The 27,704-nt window shown below is 38.8% G+C and overlaps 1 protein-coding gene across 4 annotated transcripts in view; it reads right to left on the bottom strand.

The window, feature by feature from the left end:
• The window catches only part of LOC126259339 (cysteine-rich protein 2-binding protein), a 210,896-nt gene that overhangs the window by 28,327 nt on the left and 154,865 nt on the right, over positions 1–27,704 (bottom strand). For 2 of the 4 annotated variants that reach the window (XR_007546503.1, XM_049956045.1), the window contains one exon: positions 9,143–9,281. Coding sequence is in view for 3 of the 4 variants with exons in the window: in XM_049956045.1 (XP_049812002.1) it covers positions 9,143–9,281 (139 nt within the window). In the remaining variant the exon portion in view is untranslated. Of the gene's footprint in view, positions 1–9,062; positions 9,282–27,704 lie in introns of those variants that run through there. The other 2 variants (XM_049956046.1, XM_049956048.1) reach the window with 1 other exon arrangement.

Raw genomic sequence — 27,704 nt, 5'->3', positions numbered from 1 at the left:
TACAGCTTACACGCTGTATGTGACTACCCTTGTATTGTATTTTATTGTATTGTATTGTATGTTAACCGGGGACCTAGAAACGACGGAGATGCTCTGTCCCCACCACAGCCGCAGTGGTCCACAACGACTACCGCAGTCCACTTCACCCCTCCGCTGCCCCACACCGAACCCAGGGTTATTGTGCGGTTCGGCTCCTGGTAGACCCCTCCAAGGAACGTCTCACACCAGATGAGTATAGCCCCTATGTTTGTGTGGTAGAGTAATGGTGGTGTACACGTATGTGGATAACTTGTTTGCCCAACAATCGCCAACATAGTGTAACTGAGGCAGAATAAGGGGAACCAGCCCGCAGTCACCGAGGCAGATGGAAAACCACCTAAAAACCATCCACAGACTGGCCGGTTCACCGGACCTCGGCACAATCCGCCGGGCGGATTCGTGCCAGGGACCAGGGACTCCTTCCCGCCCGGAAAGCCATGCGTTAGACCATACGGCCAACCGGACGGGCTGACTACCTTAGTGAAAGCAGATTTCAGAAAGCAAAAACTGATGTATTTTCTGTTAATTCTGGATCAATATAATCATCTTACTGATTTAAGTTTTAAACTGAGGTAGCTCGTAGTTCATTATTTATATAAAAATAAAGCTGTCTTCAATCAGAAGCTTGGTTTGGCCATCACAATGTTTAATCAACATTTTGATGTAGGTAGGGTAGGGTGTAGTTCAGCTGTCTGATAATGTGCTTCTTCATAGTTTTTCTGAATTTTGCATGGCAGATTTTACTGCACAAAACTGAACTCCGTTTATTGCATTTGAAAGAGGGTTGTTTTTTCTACAAAATGCTGCAAGCAAGCAAGCATACACGTATCAGAGATCATTGTTTTGTACTGAAATGATAATGTGTTATTTTCACAACAATAATTTTGTTTTCATCTTTAATTTCCTAAATGGAGACAGAATTCTAAGTTGTTAGTATTAAAAATATAACAGTTGGAAAATGTAGTTTTCTATTGAAAATTACTTAGCTATATTTGCCATTTCGAAACATTTTGGAAAAGTAAGTCCTATGTTAAATTCTGCACAACAGTACGTGGTATATTTTCTGCCACTGTCCCAAATCTTGCTTCGATTCATTCTACCCAAACCTTACATTCCCTCTGAGACCTTTTGATACTCCTGTAGCTGGAATAAATTTAGGAAAATGTTTTCCATTGAGTGTTTACAGACAAAATATTTTGCATGGAAGTTGCTTCAAACAGGTATCCTTTGTTCATCAAAGATGCTTTCAATTCAGTAACGAATTCAACAAGATGTTTGCTAGTAGGCCTCATCTTTTTACATAGGGTGTAACAAAATTTCCTTTACAGACTTTGAGGATTTGTAGTGAGGACCAAGACAGTAGTTAAGCAAAGGAACTTGGGGTTGTAAACGTATACTATTTTCTCGCTACACAGAAAATACCACTACATACATTGCTCTCTGACTCCTCCTGCTTGTCATCCGGGCCCACTTACAAGTAGGGCTCAATGTGATGGCCACAGATGTCAACACAGATAGGGTACCTCCCTACCACATTCCCATCTGTTGCAGACATAACCTGCACCAGTAGGTCTTTTCCCAAATACCAAGGGGGTCTTGTAAATCAGGGTTTCATGTGGCCCCACAGATATTAGCTTAGCAGATTCAAGTCTGGCCAAGTAATCGGGGCCACCATGATCAATCCATTGTCCTTTCTGAGACCATTACCCATGGGTGTAATCAGATTAGCTAGTAACCCAACCCCCTTCCTCATCAACATTATCGCCTCACTAAATTTTGGAATGAAGACTTTTATTTTTAAAATGACAAAAGATAAGAGACCTAAAAAAACGAAATATCATTTATTAATTAACAAACTCATTGCTGAATGAGACTATTGGTGCTTCTTATTTCTAACACCCTTTTTTTATAGAAAGATGAAATAATTCTCAGTGCATCAATAGCGCTACCTAAAATTCCTTCTCAGAAATAAATCTAACTGCTCACACTGAAGACAAGCTTTTATTATAAAACGTGCTTCCTCCGCATCACTCCTCTCCTTAACATCGCTTATTTTGCCCACACCCCGCACCCCCATTTAAAATTAACCACGTTAAAGTGTGTGAACTACACTTCACCATTTTTAAATTACTTTGATGCGTGACTTCTTTCTTCTGAATTGGTAGAAATTGGGCTACTTCAGGTAGCTAATGCTTTCTCTCTGATCACTGCCAATAATAATAATAATAATAATAATAACAATAATACCAGTACCACCAACAACACTGACTAAACCCTACAACAATGTAGTAGCATTACACCCTATATAAAACATAATAATTTACATTAACCATCATGAAAATGTGTAAATAAAAAAAGAACTTTCTTCCACTATTTTATTTGCTTCTTCTAAAAATGGTAGTAGTCAATTAATGGATCGCTGTAGTAAGCACCACTTTGGTTTTATTGTAATGCAAAATACAGGTGGGTTTCATTTTCTCTATCATCTCAAATTTTGTTCTGACATCGACATTAGATGCAGACGCCCCCTCCCATCAGAAGTAGTACACTCCTAGTGTCATTCCATATCACAAACCGAAAACAGTCTCATCTGCAAAATGAAAGTTTGTTTTTTCAGATTCTGGGAAACAGATCATTAGTCATCCCTCTTCTATTTTTTTAGTACTACACTCTACTGTATGGCCACCTTTAAAATAAATAAAAGGTATGTAGCAGATGATGACTGATATCCTTTGACCTTCAGAGATGCGGCATGTGGCAAGAAGAGGAATGTAAATGCTGCAAGAGCAAATGACGTATGTCCTACCATATTTACCCAAGTATCAGATGACCCCCCTTTTTTTAGAGGCTCCTTAAGAATTTTTTTTAAAAATATATGCTGTCCAATCAAAATGACAAACTTTTACTGATGTAAGGTATCTGACTAAAAAGTTAATATTACACCTATTCTAAACTTATCCCATTTATTCACTGTCTACATTTTGATAACACAAGAAGAAATAAAATAAACAAAAAGGAATTGTTTACATTAATTTTTATCTTCACTGTCTTTTTTGTTTACTTGGCCTGTTATCTGTGGTATCACATTTTTTATTCGTCAGTCATCATTCTAACAGGACAACTGTGACACATATATCTTCATTGTCACATATATTTGGCTTTCTTCTGAATATGTTGAGAAGTCTGAGGTTGTGGTTATGGTGCGACCCGAGAACACTACTGCCCCCCCCCCCCTCCCTCCCCTCTGAACACACAGTGGACTTCGCTTCTATACTGACATGAGATTGTTAAAATGTCTCTTGCTTCCAACCATATCATCTGCCCACCACTTTCTCATTAGCTGTGTAGAAGCAGCAGTTGACAAAGCCCCTATCATTCCCGTCATAACCTGCAGTGAGCATCGACAACATTGCTGCATGAAATACGTAAGTATAATGTGATTTTTAGCATTTCCTGTATAAATGTATGTTACTGCTGGGTATTTGTCCAATTTTAAAGTCAATTCACTTTCACGTACAGACTGATTCAGGCAAACTGCAATCTAAACATGGTACACATACATAAAAAGCTGAAGCCAAAGTACGTAGTGCAGACACTCATGGTTTGCAATTTTTTTTTTTTTGTCATTAGTCTACTAACTGGTTTGATGCGGCGCGCCATGAATTCCTTTCCTGTGCTAACCTCTTCATCTCAGAGTAGCACTTGCAACCTACGTCCTCAATTATTTGCTTGACGTATTCCAATCTCTGTCTTCCTCTACAGTTTTTGCTCTCTACAGCTCCCTCTAGTACCATGGAAGTCATTCCCTCATGTCTTAGCAGATGTCCTATCATCCTGTCCCTTCTCCTTATCAGTGTTTTCCACATATTCCTTTCCTCTCCGATTATGCGTAGAAACCTCCTCATTCCTTACCTTATCAGTCCACCAAATTTTCAACATTCGTCTATAGCACCACATCTCAAATTCTTCGATTCTCTTCTGTTCCGGTTTTCCCACAGTCCATGTTTCACTACCATACAATGCTGTACTCCAGACGTACATCCTCAGAAATTTCTTCCTCAAATTAAACCCAATGTTTGATATTAGTAGACTTCTCTTGGCCAGAAATGCCTTTTTTGCCATAGTGAGTCTGCTTTTGATGTCCTCCTTGCTCCATCCGTCATTGGTTATTTTACTGCCTAGGTAGCAGAATTCCTTAACTTCATTGACTTCGTGACCATCAATCCTGATGTTAAGTTTCTTGCTGTTCTCATTTCTACTACTTCTCATTACCTTCGACTTTCTCCGATTTACTCTCAAACCATACTGTGTACTCATTAGACTGTTCATTCCGTTCAGCAGATCATTTAATTCTTCTTCACTTTCACTCAGGATAGCAATGTCATCAGCGAATCGTATCATTGATATCCTTTCACCTTGTATTTTAATTCCACTCCTGAACCTTTCTTTTATTTGCATCATTGCTTCCTCGATGTACAGATTGAAGAGTAGGGGTGAAAGGCTACAGCCTTGTCTTACACCCTTCTTAATACGAGCACTTCTTTCTTGATCATCCACTCTTATTATTCCCTCTTGGTTGTTGTACATATTGTATATGACCCGTCTCTCCCTATAGCTTACCCCTACTTTTTTCAGAATCTCTAACAGCTTGCACCATTTTATATTTTTGAACTCTTTTTCCAGGTCGACAAATCCTATGAAAGTGTCTTGATTTTTCTTTAGCCTTGCTTCCATTATTAGCCGTAACATAAGAATTGCCTCTCTCACCCCTTTACTTTTCCTAAAGCCAAACTGATCGTCACCTAGCGCATTCTCAATTTTCTTTTCCATTCTTCTGTATATTATTCTTGTAAGCAGCTTCGATGCATAAGCTGTTAAGCTGATTGTGCAATAATTCTCGCACTTGTCAGCTCTTGCCGTCTTCGGAATTGTGTGGATGATGCTTTTCCGAAAGTCAGATGGTATGTCGCCAGACTCATATATTCTACACACCAACGTGAATAGTCGTTTTTTTGCCACTTCCCCCAATGATTTTAGAAATTCTGATGGAATATTATCTATCCCTTCTACCTTATTTGACCTTAAGTCCTCCAAAGCTCTTTTAAATTCCGATTCTAATACTAGATCCCCTATCTCTTCTAAATCGACTCCTGTTTCTTCTTCTATCGCATCATACAAATCTTCACCCTCATAGAGGCTTTCAATGTATTCTTTCCACCTATCTGCTCTCTCCTCTGCATTTAACAGTGGAATTCCCGTTGCACTCTTAATGTTACCACCGTTGCTTTTAATGTCACCAAAGGTTGTTTTGACTTTCCTGTATGCTGAGTCTGTCCTTCCGACAATCATATCTTTTTCGATGTCTTCACATTTTTCCTGCAGCCATTTCATCTTAGCTTCCCTGCACTTCCTATTTATTTCATTCCTCAGCGACTTGTATTTCTGTATTCCTGATTTCCCCGGAACATGTTTGTACTTCCTCCATTCATCAATCAACTGAAGTATTTTTTCTGTTACCCATGGTTTCTTCGCAGCTACCTTCTTTGTACCTATGTTTTCCTTCCCAACTTCTGTGATGACCCTTTTTAGAGATGTCCATTCCTCTTCAACTGTACTGCCTACTGTGCTATTCCTTATTGCTGTATCTATAGCATTAGAGAACTTCAAATGCATCTCGTCATTCCTTAGTACTTCCGTATCTCACTTCTTTGCGTATTGATTCTTCCTGACTAATGTCTTGAACTTCAGCCTACTCTTCATCACTACTATATTGTGATCTGAGTCTGTCTCTGCTTCTGGGTACGCCTTACAATCCAGTATCTGATTTCGGAAACTCTGTTGCAGTACGATGCACAATGAAATTTGTTGCCCGCTCACCACTCCCCTCCCCTCTACAAACCTTCCATAATGCTTTGCTTGAGCAATAGTGAAACATGGATGGCAATATCTTCTAGAGTATAGGTCATATGTAACAGCAACAACTAATACAAAAATAAAATATCGCAATCATGATTCAAGCCAATTCTCAAACTTTCACTCGTACCACTCCCAAAACCCGATTTCATAAACCGATTTCACAATGCCATTTCTGAATAGTCATTTGAACACTTTTAAATCTATTCTGGAAATGCACTTCTACGTGCCAGTTTTCGAATTCCACAATCAATTTTTGCTTCCATGTAAACGCAACTGGTTCTGAAACGTGCTATAGGGTTGCCAAGTTACGTCTTGTTTTCAGAATGTTCAGTTAATATGGACTTAATATGCAGTGAAGAAGAAGCAGAGATATTGGACTGACCGTGAAGCTGTCTACCTGTACCACATGGGGGCAAAGAGAAATAATGCCTGTGTTGACTGAATCAGAAATTTGATCAGCTGTTTTCCAGATACCATATTTAACTAGGCTAGCAAATCCGTTTCAGACCTTAACATGTAAACACAACAGCAAAAAATGGTATCCAAAATTCAGTTTTCATCTTTCAGAAGATGTGTTCCATGTAAACGTAGCTAGCGACATCTGTTGGTAGTAGCTCCATAATGGGTCTTTCTGCGGTAATTTATTCTTGCAATAACAACGGCAGTCAGATTAATGCGATTTATTTCATTACTTAGATATTTAATTCTAGATTAATTTTCCTTCTCATTTCATGTTAATGTCATCATCTTGTTCTAAAACTGATTTAAAGCTGGTGACGTTTTCCCCCAGTAAGTTAATACATGAACAGCAACCGAATTTCTAGTTTGCAATTAACTGGGTAAATCATTACAGTTTGTCATAACCTAGTAGAATACTGACTTTGATTCAGAATCAATTAGTGGTTTTTGAAAGGCAAGATTAATGTTACCTTCACTTAAGAAGCTGCATAGATGTATGTGTATGGTATCCATACAGGTAGACAACTTTTATTGCAAACTTGTTCGATACAACTAAAGTTTGTATGTTGATAAAAAATTAACACTGTTTCCTCCTATGTTTCACAGAATTGTCAGTTTTTAAGTAGAGCATTAGATCGTTATAGTGGCTAGCTCATAGTTTCTCATGTACCCCCTTGCACTAGTGCTGCAAGTCAAATGTCACACGACTGTTCCAGCAAGGTCGATACTGCATTAAGTGTTCTGCTCTATCAGGAAATCTCAAACCTACTCACATGAAAGCTAAGCTACATACTACGGAACTACTCAAAATAAATTTGTACAAAACTTCAACAGCCAAAGCTTCATCTGTAAATGTAAGACGACACCTATATTAATTTACTAAAAAATGTAAAAAAATTGACCTCAGCAGCAACAGATGAATCTGCGAATATAAGATGATCCTGTATTTTTGGAATGACGAATTTGGGAAAAAACCTCGCCTTATAATTGGGTAAATAAGGTACACAGCTCCTCTTTTGGGAGCATAATCAATGCAACATTGCTTGCCTCAAAGTGTTAAACATGGACCAATTGGAGCTGATATGCCCTTGTTTTCTGTTGATTTGGCCAGCCTTTTGTAAAGCAACCTTCACTCTAATGTGGACTCTGAACAATGGTGCAACATGACATTTTTTTCAGTCGTAGGTGTTACCACAGCTCTCAGCTTCCACACTGCTCTGGAAATTATCCTTAAAGATATGCAACAGTACTCCATTCGTAACTCATCCCCTTAACTTCTTGTATCTCTATGCACCACTTTTGAAACCTCTTTAGTGTGGAAACTGTGTTACTGAATCGAAGGCAGCAAATTTGCAAGTAATTTAATGCATTTTGTGTTTTACCCCTACTTGCTCTGGTCCAATTCCTATATTCAGACTGGAATATATGAAAATCATATGTTACATTGACAGTTGTTATTACAATAATGCTCTCATACTATTTGTCTTATGTTAAGCAATCAAACAACAGTTAAGTTTCTATTAATTTGTCTTTCTCTGGTATTGCTCAGAAAAATTTTCATGGTGCATATAAACGAACCTTTTGGAGTGATGCAAGCTGAATTTTCACATACGCTATCATATGACAGTGTTCTTGTGTCTATGTTTGTGTGTAAAGAATTAGTTGAGTAGTAGGACACACAACTAAACCACTCATCATTTTGTTTATGAGTCCATCTTACACTAGTTTCTTATAGTGAGTCATGGTTTTTATATAGCTTTTCACTCTACTTACTTCCTTTAAAACTGACACAACAGCGAGAGAGGCATTTAAGAGGATTACACTACACTGGGGTCAAGCAATTGTTCAAATGTGACAGCTACATCATGGTGCTCCAGTCAACATCCACCTGGCAATGACATTGCCCTCAATCCATCCCAAAGCACCTCAGCAATATTCTTCCTGGTAAATGGACCTTAACCTTTGGACTTATATCTGTGGGACACATACAAGTGTTAATTACATGGAGATTTGCAATGTAATCATGCTTCCTATGGTGTTATGCAGATTAATCGCACTTGAATGAGTGCAGCAGTTTGTGTGCGTAGATGCTCCGAGTCTAATGGGAACCCTTAAAACATCTATTTCAGACCCTCAGCAGTGTCTCATCCACTGTAATTTACTCTTCAGTATGTTGCATGTAATAAATAAAATGTCCTCTCACACCAAAATCAGGCACTCAGCCATTAGATCTTATTTGTTCCTAATCCTCCCTGGGGCTGGCCGTATGCAATTTATTCTTATAGTTCACCTCCTTTATATTGACAATTTTGGTCTTGATGAAACTACAATTGCATAAAGACAGGGGAAAAAATTATTGGCAGCAATAAATAATGGCACTAACAAAAGATTACATGGACCTCTGCTTCAGGTAGTTACTATTTTTGCTTATCTTTCATGCCTGTGTTGGCAATTGCTGTGTGAAATAATGGCAACTTGAATGAGATTCACACCAATTAAACACAAGTATTGTGTGCTACTTGTATCTTTCAGAATTACACGATTCGGTTACGTACTGAGACATATTACAGAAAATTAAGCTCTCTGGGGTATATTTAATGAGCTGAGGAGAATGTACAAAGAATAAATAACAGGTGTACCTCAATGTCTTTGAACAATCATAAATTCATTATATGAACAGATATTTCAGCAATCTACTTCTCCAAACGTAAAAATAAAGCATGCTTACACTCTTTGGAATAAAATGGCAAATATCTCTCATAAAAGTTATATTCAAATTTTTCAATCTTGAATCCAAATTTCTGGTACAGAATCATTGCAGAATTTTTGGCAGACACGTGCAATGTCACATCTTTTTCTTGAGACGTCTGTAACAACAAAAAAAAGTTTGAGCCACAGAACAAGAAAGTGATGATAAAAACTACAGCAACTTTAACTATATGTAGTATTATGCCTAAAATAACTGGCAAAAGTAAAGCAGGCATCAAATACTGATTTTCTAAGACTGAATATGTACCATAAAAATTTTATATTTAGCTTTCTTCTTCGCAGACACAAGTGGCAGCAGATAAAGGGCTGACTGTGTAAGGCATTTGATCTTAGATTAACACAGAAAATCACTTCATATCAAGCTTAACTTGAAACCTATGTTGTATAAATGCTAATCCCATATTATATTACTGTCAAATAGTACCAACTTTGACTGACAAAAATTTGTGGATTAAAGTTGGGTTCAAATGTAATCATTAGTTTACAGTGTAGCGAGATAACAAAGCAACACTTTCCTTTTGTGCAAATACAGATTCAAATAAATTGTTATTAACATGTAAATATGTGACTACGCCACTCCCACACTGCTGACGCTTGGCTTGAAATCTCTTTTTCGATCCGTAAGGTTAGGTCCCCCCCCCCTGCCAATGATCCAAGGACCTTGTCGTTGCTGGGGAGGCTTGCGTGCCTCAACGATACAGATGGCTGTACCGTAGGTGCAACCACAACGGAGGGGTATCTGTTGAGAGGCCAGACAAACCTGTGGTTCCTCAAGAGAGGCAGCAGCCTTTTCAGTAGTTGCAGGGGCAACAGTCTGGATGATTGACTGATCTGGCCTTGTAACACTAACCAAAATGGCCTTGCTGTTCTGGTACTGTGAACGGCTGAAAGCAAGGGGAAATTACAGCCGTAATTTTTCCCGAGGGCATGCAGCTTTACTGTATGATTAAATGATGATGACGTCCTCTTGGGTAAAATAGTCCCCCATTCGGATCTCCGGGCGGGGACTACTCAAGAGGATGTCATTATCAGGAGAAAGAAAACTGGCGTTCTACGGATCGGAGCGTGGAATGTCAGATCCCTTAATCGAGCAGGTAGGTTAGAAAATTTAAAAAGGGAAATGGATAGGTTAAAGTTAGATATGGTGGGAATTAGTGAAGTTCGGTGGCAGGAGGAACAAGACTTTTGGTCGGGTGAATACAGGGTTATAAATACAAGATCAAATAGGGATAATGCAGGAGTAGGTTTAATAATGAATAAAAAAATAGGAGTACGGGTAAGCTACTACAAACAGCATAGTGAACGCATTATTGTGGCCAAGATAGACACAAAGCCCACGCCTACTACTGTAGTACAAGTTTATATGCCAACTAGCTCTGCAGATGACGAAGAAATTGATGAAATGTATGATGAGATAAAAGAAATTATTCAGGTAGTGAAGGGAGACGAAAATTTAACAGTCATGGGTGACTCGAATTCGTCAGTAGGAAAAGGGAGAGAAGGAAACATAGTAGGTGAATATGGATTGGGGCGAAGAAATGAAAGAGGAAGTCGCCCGGTAGAATTTTGCGCAGAGCATAACTTAATCATAGCTAACACTTGGTTCAAGAATCATGAAAGTAGGTTGTATACATGGAAGAGCCCTGGAGATACTGACAGGTTTCAGATAGATTATATAATTGTGAGACAGAGATTTAGGAACCAGGTTTTAAAATGTAAGACCTTTCCAAGGGCAGATGTGGACTCTGACCACAATCTATTGGTTATGAGCTGTAGATTAAAACTGAAGAAACTGCAAAAAGGTGGGAATTTAAGGAGATGGGACCTGGATAAACTGAAAGAACCAGAGGTTGTAGAGAGTTTCAGGGAGAGCATAAGGGAACAATTGACAGGAATGGGGGAAAGAAATACAGTAGAAGAAGAATGGGTAGCTTTGAGGGATGCAATAGTGAAGGCAGCAGACGATCAAGTAGGTAAAAAGACGAGGGCTAGTAGAAACCCTTGGGTAACAGAAGAAATATTGAATTTAATTGATGAAAGGAGAAAATATAAAAATGCAGTAAATGAAGCAGGCAAAAAGGAATACAAACGTCTCAAAAATGAGATCGACAGGAAGTGCAAAATGGCTAAGCAGGCATGGCTAGAGGACAAATGTAAGGATGTAGAGGGTTATCTCACTAAGGGTAAGATAGATACTGCCTACAGGAAAATTAAAGAGACCTTTGGAGAAAGGAGAACCACTTGCATGAATATCAAGAGCTTTGATGGAAACCCAGTTCCAAGCAAAGAAGGGAAAGCAGAAAGGTGGAAGGAGTATATAGAGGGTCTATACACGGGCGATGTACTTGAGAACAATATTATGGAAATGGAAGAGGATGTAGATGAAGATGAAATGGGAGATACGATACTGCGTGAAGACTTTGACAAAGCACTGAAAGACCTGAGTCGAAACAAGGCCCCCGGAGTAGACAACATTCCATTAGAACTACTGACAGCCTTGGGAGAGCCAGTCCTGACAAAACTCTACCATCTGGTGAGCAAGATGTATGAGACAGACGAAATACCCTCAGACTTCAAGAAGAATATAACTCCAATCCCAAACAAAGCAGGTGTTGACAGTTGTGAAAATTACCGAACTATCAGTTTAATAAGTCACAGCTGCAAAATACTAACGTGAATTCTTTACAGACGAATGGAAAAACTGATAGAAGCCGACCTCGGGGAAGATCAGTTTGGATTCCGTAGAAATGTTGGAACACGCGAGGCAATACTGACCCTACGACTTATCTTAGAAGAAAGATTAAGGAAAGGCAAACCTACGTTTCTAGCATTTGTAGACTTCGAGAAAGCTTTTGACAATGTTGATTGGAATACTTTCTTTCAAATTCTGAAGGTGGCAGGGGTAAAATACAGGGAGCAAAAGGCTATTTACAATTTGGACAGAAACCAGATGGCAGTCATATGAGTCGAGGGACATGAAGGGGAAGCAGTGGTTGGGAAGGGAGTGAGACAGGGTTGTTGCCTCTCCCTGATGTTATTCAATCTGTATATTGAGCAAGCAATAAAGGAAACAAAGGAAAAGTTCGGAGTAGGAATTAAAATCCATGGAGAAGAAATAAAAACTTTGAGGTTCGCCGATGACATTGTAATTCTGTCAGAGACAGCAAAGGACTTGGAAGAGCTGTTGAACGGAATGGACAGTGTCTTGAAAGGAGGGTATAAGATGAACATCAACAAAAGCAAAATGAGTAAAATGGAATGTAGTCGAATTAAGTCGGGTGATGCAGAGGGAATTAGATTAGGAAATGAGACACCTAAAGTAGTAAAGGAGTTTTGCTATTTGGGGAGCAAAATAACTGATGATGGTAGAAGTAGAGAGGATATAAAATGTAGACTGACAATGGCAAGGAAAGCGTTTCTGAAGAAGAAAAATTTGTTAACATCGAGTATAGATTTAAATGTCAGGAAGTCGTTTCTGAAAGTATTTGTGTGGAGTGTAGCCATGTATGGAAGTGAAACGTGGACGATAAATAGTTTGGACAAGAAGAGAATAGAAGCTTTCGAAATGTGGTGCTACAGAAGAATGCTGAAGATTAGATGGGTAGATCACATAACTAATGAGGAGGTATTGAATAGAATTGGGGAGAGGAGGAGCTTGTGGCACAACTTGACTAGAAGAAGGGATCGGTTGGTAGGACATGTTCTGAGGCATCAAGGGATCACCAATTTAGTATTGGAGGGCAGTGTGGAGGGTAAAAATCGTAGAGGGAGACCAAGAGATGAATACACTAAGCAGATTCAGAAGGATGTAGGCTGCAGTAGGTACTGGGAGATGAAGAAGCTTGCACAGGATTGAGTAGCATGGGGAGCTGCATCAAACCAGTCTCAGGACTGAAGACCACAACAACAACAACAACAACAACAACAAGGTTAGGTTAAGGAAATTATTAGCTATGAATGAACATAATCAATTTAGATAACTGACCTCACAAAAATTCTTAGTGACATCTCTTAATTTATGTAATTTGTTTAAAGACGTTTCATAGACACCCAGTAACTTAGTAAGCACGGAAAATTCAAAATATTTGCCATGATTAGTTACCTATGTTAATTATGACAGCAGCCAATAATGACTGAACATCTCTTATAAAATGTTTCTGGCAGAATGTGTTGGTTGCTCAAGTCATACCCTTCAAGGGACAATTACTGTATTTGATAGAGTAATTTAAATAACACAATTCGTTTTGTGTAAACTCAAACTTTATTATTCAACCTATACACCAGTTTCCACACAAATACAAAAATATTTTCTCAAAGTGAGATTCCAACCCTTTTCAAAAATGCACCTTTGGTGTGACTAAGATGCCTGATTTCCTAATTCGTGGCCCCTATAGCCAAAGTAGTTCTTAGAATAAGAAGTCAGCAATGACATAATAAATATATAGAATAAGGTAACAAAAGTCACAATAAAAATTACAAACTATAAATGTAGCATTACTTCCGTAGGTACATACAATTAGAGAACATATAGGAAACATTTGCGATAAAGACTGTGTCCTGGTGGCACAGTGATTAACGCAACTGCCTTGTACGTTGAGGTGGCAGATGTAATGGAATAGCGATATGCACATATATAGATGACGGTAGTATCATGTACACAAGGTATAAAAGAGCAGTGCATTAGCAGAGCTGTCCTTTATACTTAAGTGATTCATATGAAAAAATTTCTGACGTGAGTATGGCCACATGACGGGAATTAACGGACTTTGGAATGGTAATTGGAGATAGATGTATGGGACATCCCATTTCAGAAATCGTTAGGGAATTCAACATTCTGAGGTCCACATTGTCAAAAGAGTGTGCCGAGAATACCACATTTCAGGCATTACCTCTCAACACATACAACGCAGTGGCCGATGGACTTCACGTAACAACAGTGAGCAGCGGCGTTTTCATAGAGTTATCAGTGCCAACAGACAAGCAATGTAATGTGAAAAAACCACAGAAATCAATGTGCGATGTACAACAAACGTTTCTGTTTGGGATAGTGTGGTAAAATTTGGCATCGACAGGCTATGGCAGCAGATGACCGATGCAAGTGCACTTGCTAACAGCATGAAATCACTTGCAGTGTATCTCCTGTGCTCTTTACCATATTGATTGGACAATAGATGCCTGGAAAACCGTGGCCTTGTCAGAAGAGTCCCCTGTTTCAGTTGGTAGGATCTGATGGTAAGGTTCGAGTGTGGCACAGACCGCAAGAAGCCACGGAGTGAAGTTGTCAACAAGGCACTGTGAAACATAGTGATGGCTCCATAATGGATGGGCTGTGTTTACTTGGAACAGACTAGGTCCTTTAGTCCAACTGAACAAATCATGGACTGGAAATGATTATGTTCCATTACTTGTATAACATCTGCAGCCATTAAAGGATTTCAATTTCCCAATCAACAATGGAATTTTTATGGTCGACAATGCGCCATGTCACTGGACCACAATTGTTCACGAGTGGTTTGAAGAACAGACTCGACAATTCGAGCGAATGATTTGGCCACCCAGATGACCAAACATGAATCTCATTGGACATTTATGAGATGAGAGGTCAGAACAGGTACAAAAGCCTGCACTAGCAAGTCCTTCACAGTGGACGGCTATAGAAGGAGCATGGCTCAATACTTCAGCAGTTGTTGGATCCACATGATGGGGCAAATTTATAAACAGAGTGTGCCTCCTAAGAGTCGTCAGAGCAGATATTTACAATTTTGTGTTTGCTATATGTAGCAAGAGTCCCCTCCACCTCAACCATGGACCTTGCCATTGGTGGGGAGCCTTGTGTGCCTCAGCAATGCAGACAGCCATACCGTAGGCGCTACCATAATGGAGGGGTATCTGTGGAGAGGCCAGAGAAATGTGTGGTTCCTGAAGAGGGGCATCAGCCTTTTCAGTTGTTGCAGGGCAGGGACAACAATCTGCACGATTGACTGATCTGGCCTTGTAACATCAAGCAAAACAGCACTGCTGTGCTGGTACTGTGAACAGCTGAAAGCAAGGGGAAATTACAGCCGTATTTTTTTCCTGAGGGCATGCAGCTTTACTGTATGGTTAAATGATGATGGTGTCCTCTTGGGTAAAATAGTCCCCCATTCAGATCTCTGGGCAGGGGCCACTCAGGACGATGTCATTATGGAGAGAAACAAAACTGGCATTTGAATGTCAGATTCCTTAATTGGGCAGGTAGATTAGAAAATTTAAAAAGGGAAATGGATAGCTGCTGGTAAACCTTTCGAGATGTGAGGTCATGGCCCAAGAAACTCTTCTGTTCCTGATGTTTCGTCCAGGACTGCGCTGGACATCCTCAGAGGCCCCCCTCTTTCCTATTAAAATTATCCTGATGCTTATAAATTTCAATGGTTTCTCTATATAGTCGTGGATGAAGATTTGATGTTGTAGATAAAATCTCTGTTTCAGAAAACTTCACTTTGTGGTTTGCTGACTGAAGAGCATGCTCTGCTACAGCTGATTTCTCTATTTTTTCTAGTCGGCAGACTTTTGTGCTCTTTTAGTCGTGTATTTACGCTCCTCTTGATAGTTCCAATATAAGAATTTTGTATACACCACATGTCAACAAAGGAAGGTGTTTATCCTTCACAGATCGGAGTAGTTGACTTATTTTCTTTGTTGGTCTAAAGACTGGTCTGATGTCATGTTTCTATAAAATCTTACAGATCTGATTTGTTACTTTTTTTAATAAAAGGGAGAGAAACTGTATTTTTCCATTGTCGTGGTTCAGCCTTGTCCTTCGGTCTTCTGTTCCTTGGTCGTAAAATTCTCTTTATCTCTTTCCCTGAGTAGTCATTTTTCTCAAAGGCCTGCTTCAGGTGTTTTATTTCAACATCCAGGTGTTCCAATGTGCATATCCGTGCGGCTCTATCGACAAGACTTAATGACACCTCTCTTTTGTTCTGGACAATGACTAGAGTTTTTATGCAAATATCTGTTGGTATGTGTTACTTTCCATAAAACTTTATATCCCAAATTTCCATCGGACCATCTCATAACTGAAACATCCAAGAAAGATATTCTGTTATCATTTTCCATTTCCATCGTGAACTGGATTTTTGGATTAATTGTATTTAGGTGATCAAAGAATTCGTCCAAAGCCTTTCTACCATAGGACCAAACCACAAACATGTCATCTACAAACCAATACCAGCAACGTGGTTTCTTATTTGCTTTGTCCAGAGCTGATTGTTCGAATTTCTCCATATAGAAATTAGCAATTGCAGGACTTTTGCTACACCATCTAGTTGCTCATAAAATTCATAGTCCCACTGGAACTGACTCAAAGTAGGGCAATGTCTAAAAAGAGCAGTTAAATATCCTGTAAAAATATCTGTTACGAAAATCATAACTTCGTTAACTGGAATCATAGTGAATAAGGACACTATGTCAAAACTTACAAGAATATCTCCAGGAGCCAGAATTAATCCTTCAAGTTTCTCAACAAAATGACTAGAGTCTTTTATACATGAGTCAGTTTTCCCAATATATGGTTGTAAACGAGTTGCTCCGATATCTCGCTATTTTGTACATGGGAGAATTGATGGCACTAACTATGGGTCTCAAATGAAAACCTATTTTATGAATTTTGGGAAAACCATACAGTCTAGGACACATTACTTCACTCTTCGACAAAGATCTTTTATCTTCTTTTTGAACAGAGGTAGATGACTTAATCAGATCATTTGTTTTCCTCAGTATACAGGCTGTAGGGTCCTTTATAAGTTTTTTGTACTGTCTTGAGGTTAAACGGTTCAAAATTTTGCTTCAATAATCCTCTGTATTCATAACAACAGTAGCATTCCCTTTATCATCAGGAAGAACCACCACTATCTTTTCACCTGCATTTAAATCTCTGAGACCCTCCCTCTTGCCTTTTGTTAAATTACTTTCCAAAGGTTTACTGTGGTGTAAGAACCTGGTGGTTTTGATTCGAATTGCATTTGCAGTTTCCTTGGGGAGATTTCGTACACTTGCTTCTATACTCACGATAATATCTTCAACTGGTACTCTCATAGGTGTTATAGCATAGTTTCCTCCTTTTGTAAGGACAGAAATCTTGTCTTGAAATAACATTCTCTCCGACTTGTTAACAACACTATCAGACATAACTGTATTGCTTGTGCTGAACTTTTCCTTGTGTCTATTAGTAGTCATTTCCATTGAGCACACATAGATGTAAATGTATTTTATTCCACAGATCTATCTGTACCTTACTAGCAAGGAACAAATGCAGTTTCAGTACCTTACGGTCAACAGAGTCCATTTCTCGTCTTGTGTAATCTATCCTTTCTTGGAGTAGTGCTCTTTCTGTACAATCATAAATCTGATGCACCTGAGCTGTCCGGAACATACTCTTCAGCTTTAAAAAGTTTGGTATAGAAGACGAGTCTCTATAATGTAACAAGAAGGTTAAAGTGCAAATTAAATGTGCTCTCTTCTTACGTAAAAAGTTCAAGACGTCTGACTGATTTTGAGAAATCCTCCACGTAGAGTCTTCTGAAAGAAGGCTTTCACAACCAGATGACATTATATTGGAACTACCAAGAGCAGTGTTAGTTATTTTTTTAAGGGAGATGAAAATTTAACAGTCATGGGGGACTGGGAGTCAATAGTAGGAAAAGGAAGAGAAGGAAAAGTTGTAGGTGAATATGGAATGGGGGTAAGGAATGAAAGAGGAAGCCGCCTGGTAGAATTTTGCACAGAGCATAACTTAATTATTGCTAACACTTGGTTAAGAATCATGAAAGAAGGTTGTATATGTGGAAGAGTCCTGGAGACACTGGAAGGTTTCAGACTGATTATATAATGGTAAGACAGAGATTTAGGAACCAGGTTTTAAATTGTAAGACATTTCCAGGGACAGGTGGGGACTCTGACCACAAATTATTGGTTATGAACAGTGGGTTAAAACTGAAGAAACTGCAGAGACATAGGAATTTAAGGAGATGGGACCTGGATAATTTGAAAGAACTAGAGGTTGTAGAGTGTTTCAGAGGGAGCATTAGGGAACGACTGCCGAGAACAGAGGAAAGAAATCCAGTATGAGAAGAATGGATAGCTTTGAGAGATGAAATAGTGAAGGCAGCAGATGATCAAGTAGGTAAAAAGATGAGGGCTAATAGAAACCCATGGGTAACACAAGAGATATTAAATTTAATTGATGAAAGGAGAAAATATAAAAATGCAGTAAATGAAGCAGGCGAAAAGGAATACAAAATTCTCAAAAATGAGATTGATAGGAAATGAAAGAGTGGGCATAGATAGTGATATATGCTTCTACATCCGTACATTTCTCCTCTAAGTGTGAGATAGATGCTGCCTACAGAAAAAGTAGCGAGACCTTTGGAGAAAAGAGAACCACCTCTATGAATATCAAGAGCTCAGATGGTAAACCACTCCTGAGCAGAGGGAGTGGAAGAAGTGTTAACTTTTGTACTAAGAAACTGATAAACATAAGTAATAATCTCCTCATCTTTATTCGTTACCCATCTTTTTAAACTTTCTCTTCGAAGTTATTAGTAATTTTCTGCGAATGTGGAATGTGTCTCCTATGCTACAGCACACCTTTTTATTTATTTATTCTTTATATCACTTTGTGCCGATCGTATAAACATCACTGACTGGAGGTCAGTGGTCAGAAATGTGGGCTCAGACATTAATGGAGTGTGACTTGGGCTGTGGTATAACTTTACCCTACATTGTCTCAGCAGGGTGCCCAGTGCAGAGGATCTCAGGTTCAAAACTCAGTCAGTTCCTTGCACATACACATGTCACCATAATACTCCCTTCTCCGCTGTGAATAGTATAATTTCATCCACATTATGTATTTGGTCAGCAGTAAACTTATGTTCGAGTATTTCCTCATATTTATCAAAGAACGCATTAACTGCTATTAAAATACCTTCCTTCGTTCCACTGATATTACTTATGGAACTCTTAAGGACAAAGCTGGATGATCTTTCAAAAACCTGTAATACCAATTTGCTTTATTGAAGTGAAGCGGTAGATGATATTTCTCAGCAAGTTGTTACACAAGTTTCCTTAATTCAGTAATAGTTACTCCGAAGAAACCAGACTCTAAATTAATCATATGCTGTGATAATTCATCTTCCACTTCTGCTGTCATATCATTACATCTTCCAAATTATGATATTTTATCTAAACCCTTCAAATTAAGATTACTTTGGTACTCATATATCATATCTTCTACATGCTTCATTAACTCTAATTTCATCATGCCAAGGTTTCAGGAAAGCTTCATCTATATTCTCCTGCTTCCACTTATTGTGAACTCTCTTCATCATATTGATCAGATGAAACACTTTTCAGTTGGTACGTTACTGCTATCAATGCCTAACTCACACCGCTACGATTAATAAATTCTCCATAGGTAAGACAGGCAGCAAGACCCATCATTCCAAACGAGATCTACAGGTCTAACCTCAAAATTTCTACCGCTTGATTATGCTTAAACAATACGCCATTTGCTGTCACAGATTATAAAAACAGAAAGCACAATAAATTTTCAGAACATAGTGTTGTTGCAATTATCTTTATGATCATCACAGTAGAGAAAGTAGCATCAACTGGAAAGAAAACAAGAGTCCCATGAACTTTGAGCATTCTGGGCTACCGGTCTACGTGGTGAGCAACATTGTGTGAGTCTACGCGATGTGAATTATATTGTTTACTTCCAAATATGTACGTATTCCAGTGTATCTACTGATTATGACAAAGGAACGAATCCAATTTTGGAATTTTAATACCATTTAAGCTGAGGTTTCGCTTATACAAAAATAATGTGCAGCAGTTAGAACTAAGGTTGAGAAAACAGAATGAGAAAGTATCTGCTAAAACCAAGCACAAGAAACCAGCCACTGATTCCAATGTAGATGCTACTTTTAATATTACAATTTCATGCCTCAGGAAACTTTCAAATGGTGGTTGGTGATTTGTTTAAGACAGATGCAGAAACAGTTTGCACTGCTGTCTACAAGGTATCGGCCTGCACTGCCTCACTGAAGAAAGAATTCATCAAAATGCCTATGGAAGAAAATGACTTGAGAAAACCCAGTGCAACTTTTGTCAAATATCGGTAGCATGTTTATCTGGTTAATTAAGCACTATTGACTGTACCATATCCCCATGAGATCCGGTTGTGGAAGTGCAGAGAGATTTAGGAATTGTCAAGCATAGGTTTCTTTAAATGTACAAGTAATCTCTGACGCTGTGCTTAATCAGAGCATGTTAAAATGTATACAAAGCACCACATGTAGCTTCAGGACAAAAATCCGTAACAAAAAAAAGGGGGTCCAATATGAACAGAAAGTGAATTTACCAAGTGTCACAATGCAGTGGACTCGGAATTTATTATTGGCTGCAGCAGAAAATCTTTTTTATATTTCCTTTTTCTGTTTACTTTCCTCCATCTTTATAACATGAAACCTTCAAGAACAAATGTTGTGTATCTATGACGTCTGATTAGTGTCTGTATTTGAACTGTGTCATGATGATCTCTCCATCTCTAATTGAGATTAAAATCTGTAATTGAAAAGTGTCATGATGATCTCCCCAATGGCAGAAGATTCCGGAATAGTCCCCCATTCAGATCTCCGGGAGGGGACTGCCAAGGGGGAGGTTACCATGAGAAGAAGATGAAATAATCAACAGAAAAATAACATTCTAAGAGTCAAGGCATGGAATGTCAGAAGCTTGAACGTGATAAGGGAACTAGACAATCTGAAAAGGGAAATGCGAAGGCTCAGTCTAGATATAGTAGAGGTCAGTGACATGAAGTGGAAAGAAGACAAGGATTTCTGGTCATACGAGTGTAGGGTAATATCAACAGCAACAGACATTGGTATAACGGGAGTAGAATTCATTATGAATAAAAAGGCAGGACAGTGTGTTACTGTGAACAGTTCAGTGATAGGGTTGTTCTTATCAGAATCGACGGCAAACCAACACCAACATTGATAGTTCAGGTATACATGCCGATGTCGCAAGCTGAAGCTGAAGTTGAAGAGATTGAGAAAGTGTATGAGGCTATTGAAAGGGTAATACAGTAAGTAAAGGGAGATGAAAATCTAACTGTCACGGGGGACTGGAATGCATTTGTAGGGGAAAGAGTAGAAGAAAAGATTACAGGATAATATGGGCTTGGGCAAGGAATAATAGAGGAGAAAGACTAATCAAGTTCTGTAACAAGTTTCAGCTAGTAATAGCGAATACTCTGTTCAAGAATCACAAGAGGAGGAGGTCTACTTGGAAAAGGCCGCATGGTCAAACAGATACCAAAATCAGATAATGGATTGTAAAATGTACCCAGGAGCAGACACAGACTCAGATCCCAATATAGTAGTGATGAAGAGTAGGCTGAAGTTCAAGACATTAGTCAGAAAGAAACAATACGCAAAGAAGTGGGATACAGAAGTACTAAGGAATGACTAGATATGCTTGAAGTTCTCTAAGGCTATACATACAGCAATAAGGAATAGCTCAGTAGGCAGTACAGTTGAAGAGGAATGGACATCTCTAAAAAGGGCCATCACAGAAGTTGGGAAGGAAAACATAGGTACAAAGAAGGTAACTGCAAAGAAACCATGGGTAACAGAAGAAATACTTCAATTCATCGATGAATGGAGGAAGTACAAAAATGTTCCAGGAAACTAAGTAATACAGAAATAAAAGTAGCTGAGGAATGAAATAAATAGGAAGTGCAGGGGAGCTCAGACAAAATGGCTGCAGGAAAAATGTGAAGACATCGAAAAAGAAATGATTGTTGGAAGGACAGACTCGGCATACAGGAAAGTCAAAACAACCTTCAGGGACATTAAAAGCAAGCATTTTACCATTAACAGTGCATTGGGAATTCCACTGTTAAATGCAGAGGAGAGAGCAGATAGGTGGAAAGAATCAAAGCCTGTATAATGGGGAAGATTTATCTAATGTGATTGAAGAAGAAACAGGAGTCGATTTAGAAGAGAGAGGGATCCATTATTAGAATCGGAATTTAAAAGAGCTTTGGAGGACTTAAAGGTCAAATAAGGCAGAAGGGAAAGATAACATTCCATCAGAATTTCTAAAATAATTGGGGGGAAGTGACAACAAAACAACTATTCACATTTATGTGTAGAATGTATGAGTCTGGCGACATACCATCTGACTTTTGGAAAAGCATCATCCACACAATTCCAAAGACAGCAAGAGCTGACAAGTGTGAGAATTACCGCACAATCAGCTTAATAGCTCATGCATCCCAGTTGCTTACAAGAATAATATTCAAAAGAATGGAAAAGAAAATTGAGGATGCGCTAGATGACGATCAGTTTGGCTTTAGGAAAGGTAAAGGCACAAGAGAGGCAATTCTGACTTCGCGGTTAATAATGGAAGCAAGACTAAAGAAAAATCAAGACACGTTCATAGGATTTGTCGACCTGTAAAAAGCGTTCGACAATGTAAAATGGTGCAAGATGTTCAAAATTCTGAGAAAAGTAGGGGTAAGCTACAGGGAGAGACAGGTCATATACAATATGTACAACAGCCAAGAGGGAATAACAAGAGTGGATGACCAAGAATGAAATGCTTGTATTAAAAAGGGTGTAAGACAAGGATGTAGCCTTTCACTCTGTACATCGAGGAAGCAATGATGGAAATAAAAGAAAGGTTCAAGAGTGGAATTAAAATTCAAGGTGAAAGGATATCAATGATACGATTTGCTGATGACATTGCTATCCTGAGTGAAAGTGTAGAAGAATTACATGATCTGCTGAATGGAATGAACAAAAAGGGCATTCCTGGCAAGAGAAGTCTACTAATATCAAACATTGGGTTTAATTTGAGGAAGAAATTTCTGAGAATGTACGTCTGGAGTACAGCATTGTATAGTAGTGAAACATGTACTGTGGAAAACCGGAACAGAAGAGAATCGAAGCATTTGAGATGTTGTGCTACAGACAAATGTTGAAAATTAGTTGGACTGATAAGGTAAGGAATGAGGAGGTTCTGCACAGAATTGGAGAGGAAAGGAATATGTGGAAAACACTGAAAAGGAGAAGGGACAGGATGATAGGACATTTGTTAAGACATGATGACTTCCATGGTACTAGAGAGAGCTGTAGAAGGCAAAAACTGTAGAGGAAGACAAAGATTGGAATACATCCAGCAAATAATAGAGGACGTAGGTTGCAAGTGCAGCTCTGAGATGAAGAGGTTAGCACAGGAGAGGAATTCGTGGCAAGCCGCATCAAACCAGTCAGAAGACTGATGACCAACCTGATGCTATATTTAGGTTAAAATCAACAGACGAGATCGCAATAATATTTGTTAATTTACTGGTTTCAGCTTATGTTAAAGGCTTCTTCAGAATTTTTGGCCCCCTATGGTTGGTGCTGGTGGTTTCTCGGGTTACCACGATCGTACACAGTGACTGATGGCTGCAGAGCCACGGCTTAAATAATGTGCAATTCATGCGCCGGCTATGGATTACGTCATCGCCAGCCAATGGCAAACTCTTCACAAGAACTGTATGAAATTTGCATATTAAGTTCTCGTAGACCACATACGAGTACATAAGAAGTTAAATCATTTCAAGCATCAGGAAATTAGTCATTTATGTTAAAATAAAATAAACAAACTTACAAAACAATAGAAGAAGCAGTGTAATCTATTGACATTGCTGTGAAAGACAAACACATCGTTCTTATTAATGTTTTGTCAATAAATGAATAAACTAAGAGAGTGGTAATCATGTGCACATAGAGATATTACATAGGACATAATGACAGGTAAAATTACATTAAAAGGTGTAACCATTAAAATATTATCATGCCACTGTATATTTACTAGGCACTGCCCTTTGGTAAGAATTCAAAGTGACGCCATTGGCTAAGCAACGTGAACATTCAGAAGAAGTAGCAACTAGGCAATTAGTAAAATAGGTGTGTGGAATATGAGACATACCGTAAGACTTTTGAAAATATATCATCCTCAAAATCCTAAAGATAGTAAAGGCAGATAAATTAAGGACTATCACACACTCACCTAAACAGCTCAGGATGACATTCAGTTTGGCTTTAAGAAAGGTAAAGGCACCAGAGGGACAGATCTGGCATTGTGCCTGATAATGGAAGCAAGACTTAAGAAAAAATCAAGGATCCTCCATAGGACTTGTCAGCCTAGACAAACTTTTTGTCAATGTGAAATGGTGCAAAATGTTTGCAATTCTTGAACCCGGATTTCCCGCTTATTTTGAGAGGTCACCTTTATCACTTCGGCTATCTGTGCATGCTCTCCAAACGGCATATGATGATAACAGCATTGTTCTCAATTCCTTTTAGTCTCATTATCCATAGTACAAGAATTAATAATGTTGGCAAGCATTAGGTGATGAATGTAGTGGACATGGCATAAGGATGTAGACAATGTAACATATGGAGGTTTGTATTGGCCCGGGGAGCATGCACAGATAGCTGAAGTAGTTAAAGCGACTGTTCACAGTTAAGTGGGAAATCCGAAACATAGTCCCAATCTGGGACAAATTTTCACATGTCACTATTAGGTAATACATCTATACCTAATGTAACTGATGTCAAATAATTTCCAGTCAGCGAATAAATTTTGAATTATTTTGTAAAGCTGTGAATAATCAAAAAGGTCTATTTTTTCAGAAAGGCAACTGAATATTATTTCCATCCCAAGAAACAGAATCTGAGCACTTATTACACCTAATGAGTCACGGTTATCCTTTCTTCTTCTGTAGTGGTCAATCCAAGGATTGGTTTGCAACAGCTACAATGGCAGCTTGTCTCCATTCTGCACGTCTTTCAGCTTTTCTCTTCATTTCTTTATAGGTGTTACATCCCACATCTTTCACGATTTGATCCATGTACCTCAGCTGTGGTCTTCCTCTTGGTCTTTTTCCCCTCGACATATCCCTCTATGATTGTGTTCAGGAGTCCTTTATGTCTTAATAGATAGCCTGTAAACTGCACTCTTCTTTTAACAATGAAACTCCAGAAGCTTCTCTTATCACCTGCTCATGGTTATCCTATTGAAAAATAATACTCCCTTTATCATTTGCTGATGCTGTTTCCAGTTTCCCCAGAAAAAGCTAGTTTTCCAATACTCAAGACACCGATTCACAAAAGCTAGCCTCAAAGTCCTACTGCTACGTTTCCACAAGATACAAACATTCCAATTTGAAATTCATATGGTAATCACTGGTGTTTACACTGTTCTATGTTTTATTCTTTCAGATTTTTCATCACCAAACATTGTAAGAAGTAGAAACTGCACTAACCAAATCATATGCCAGAACATTGGTTAAATATTACTTCTGGTATTTTCTTCAGTGTGACTTGTACTTGGTTTGTCAATATCATGAAGTAGAATAAAAATAGAGATTCTATGACTTACCAAACGGGAAAGCGCTGGTAGATAGGCACAATAAAAAACACACAAACACACACACAAAATTTCGAGCTTTCGCAACCCCCGGTTGCTTTGTCAGGAAAGAGGGAAGGAGAGGGAAAGATGAAAGGATGTGGGTTTTAAGGGAGAGGGTAAGGAGTCATTCCAATCCCGGGAGCGGAAAGACTTACCTTAGGGGGAAAAAAGGACAGGTATACACTCACGCACACACACACACAACTATCCATCCACACATATACAGACACAAGCAGACATATTTATTTATATCATTAATTTGAACCCAACAATTACGTTTGTTATTGTCACTATTTTATTCATGAAGTAGAATACATCACCTAATGTAATTACATTAGAAGTGTAACAGAGCTAAACACTCGGCGAAGTAAGGAACCAGAAAAAGAAATGTCGGGTACGGCCTTTCTGCCATACATTCCCAGAGTGACGGACAGAATCGGCCGTATATTGCGCAAACACGGCGTAAAGACGATTTTCAAACCGACAAGGAAGATCAAAGAGTGTCTTAGATCGGCGAAGGAGAAAAGAGACCCACTTGCAATGTTGGGAATATACCGTATACCTTGCACATGCGGAAAAGTTTATGTCGGAATGACTGGACGATCCATTAACACCAGGATCAAAGAGCATAAGCGACATTGCAGGTTGGGGCAGGTGGAGAAATCGGCCGTGGCAGAGCACGCACTGAATGAGACCGACCACGTAATAAAATTCGCCGACACGGAAGTTCTGGCTGTAGAGAAGCACTATCACACGCGCTTGTTCAGAGAAGCTGTAGAAATCCAAAAACACATGAACAGTTTCAACAAGAAAGAGGAAAGCCTTAAGGTAAACGGATCCTGGCTTCCCGTACTGCAGCGAACGACCGTCGCAGGTAGCAAGAGGAGAACCGCACCGGAAATGACCGCGGAGAAGCCCTCGGACGTTGGCGCGCCAGGTACATATAGTCTGCGGCCGCGAGCTCGCCTCCAGTTCACCACCGGCAATGGAGGGTGAAGCTTTGACAATGCCAGCCACTCGTGCTGGCGAAACGTCAGAAAAATCATTAGATGAACGTCGGCCGAAGAACCCGAGACAGAAGCCAATAGACTGGCTGAACAGTAATGAGGTAGACTTCTTTATTCCTCAGTGATATGTTGCTGCAGATGTAATGCGTCAGGGAAATGGCAAAAATGGTGGGGCTGGTATATTTGTTACAGAGGGTACAAGAGTCACAAAAATTGATATTAGCAAATACGGTTCTGAAATGGATGGGGAATTCAGCTGTGTAAATCTTGTGGCTCTTAATCTAATTATTGTAAGTCTCTACAGATCTCAAAGTGGTGATAGAGATATTTATTTGAGAATTTTGAATTAATAATGAAAAGTTCTTAAAGTCTAAAACAAAAATTGCTATTTGTGTGGACTTCAATACAGAAATTGGAAACAATAAAGCAAGTCAGTAAATCATTTTTCAACCCCCTCAGAATGTTCAGTCTATGTTGTAGCAATAAGGAATGCCACACATGATGGAGCACATTTACAGAACATCATTGTTAACTTTGAAAGGGATCTGTACACCATGATTCATTACTCCTTAGGCTAATCAAAACAAAACTGAAGGACTCCCCTCTAATGCAGGTGCCAACGTTATGGAAAAAGTGATTTGGATTAGAGGGCAGAAGGAAGAAGCAAACCAGTTCATTCAAAAACTTGAAACATTATAGACCAGTGTGAAACAAGAATAAGTAAAACTGAAACTGTTTTTGAGAACCTCATTAAAATTGATTTAACTTTGTGGTATACTTGTTCTCCTCTTACAAAAATTAATCATAAAAGCAAAACTACGAAGAACAATGTTAAGTGGTACACAGATGAACTTGCCAATATTAGGCAAAATATGATGTCTTTGTACCATACGTATAAAACTTCTCCTAAATATGGAACTGAGCAGAACAATAAATTTCGCAAAAGCTTATGTTGAATGTAAGACAACGTACAGAATTAACTTTAGACTGGAAAAAAGAACAGTG

This window comes from Schistocerca nitens, chromosome 5, assembly GCF_023898315.1.
Source record: "Schistocerca nitens isolate TAMUIC-IGC-003100 chromosome 5, iqSchNite1.1, whole genome shotgun sequence".
Classification (NCBI taxonomy): Eukaryota; Metazoa; Arthropoda; class Insecta; order Orthoptera; family Acrididae; genus Schistocerca; species Schistocerca nitens.
This window is presented reverse-complemented; position numbering and strand designations above follow the sequence as displayed.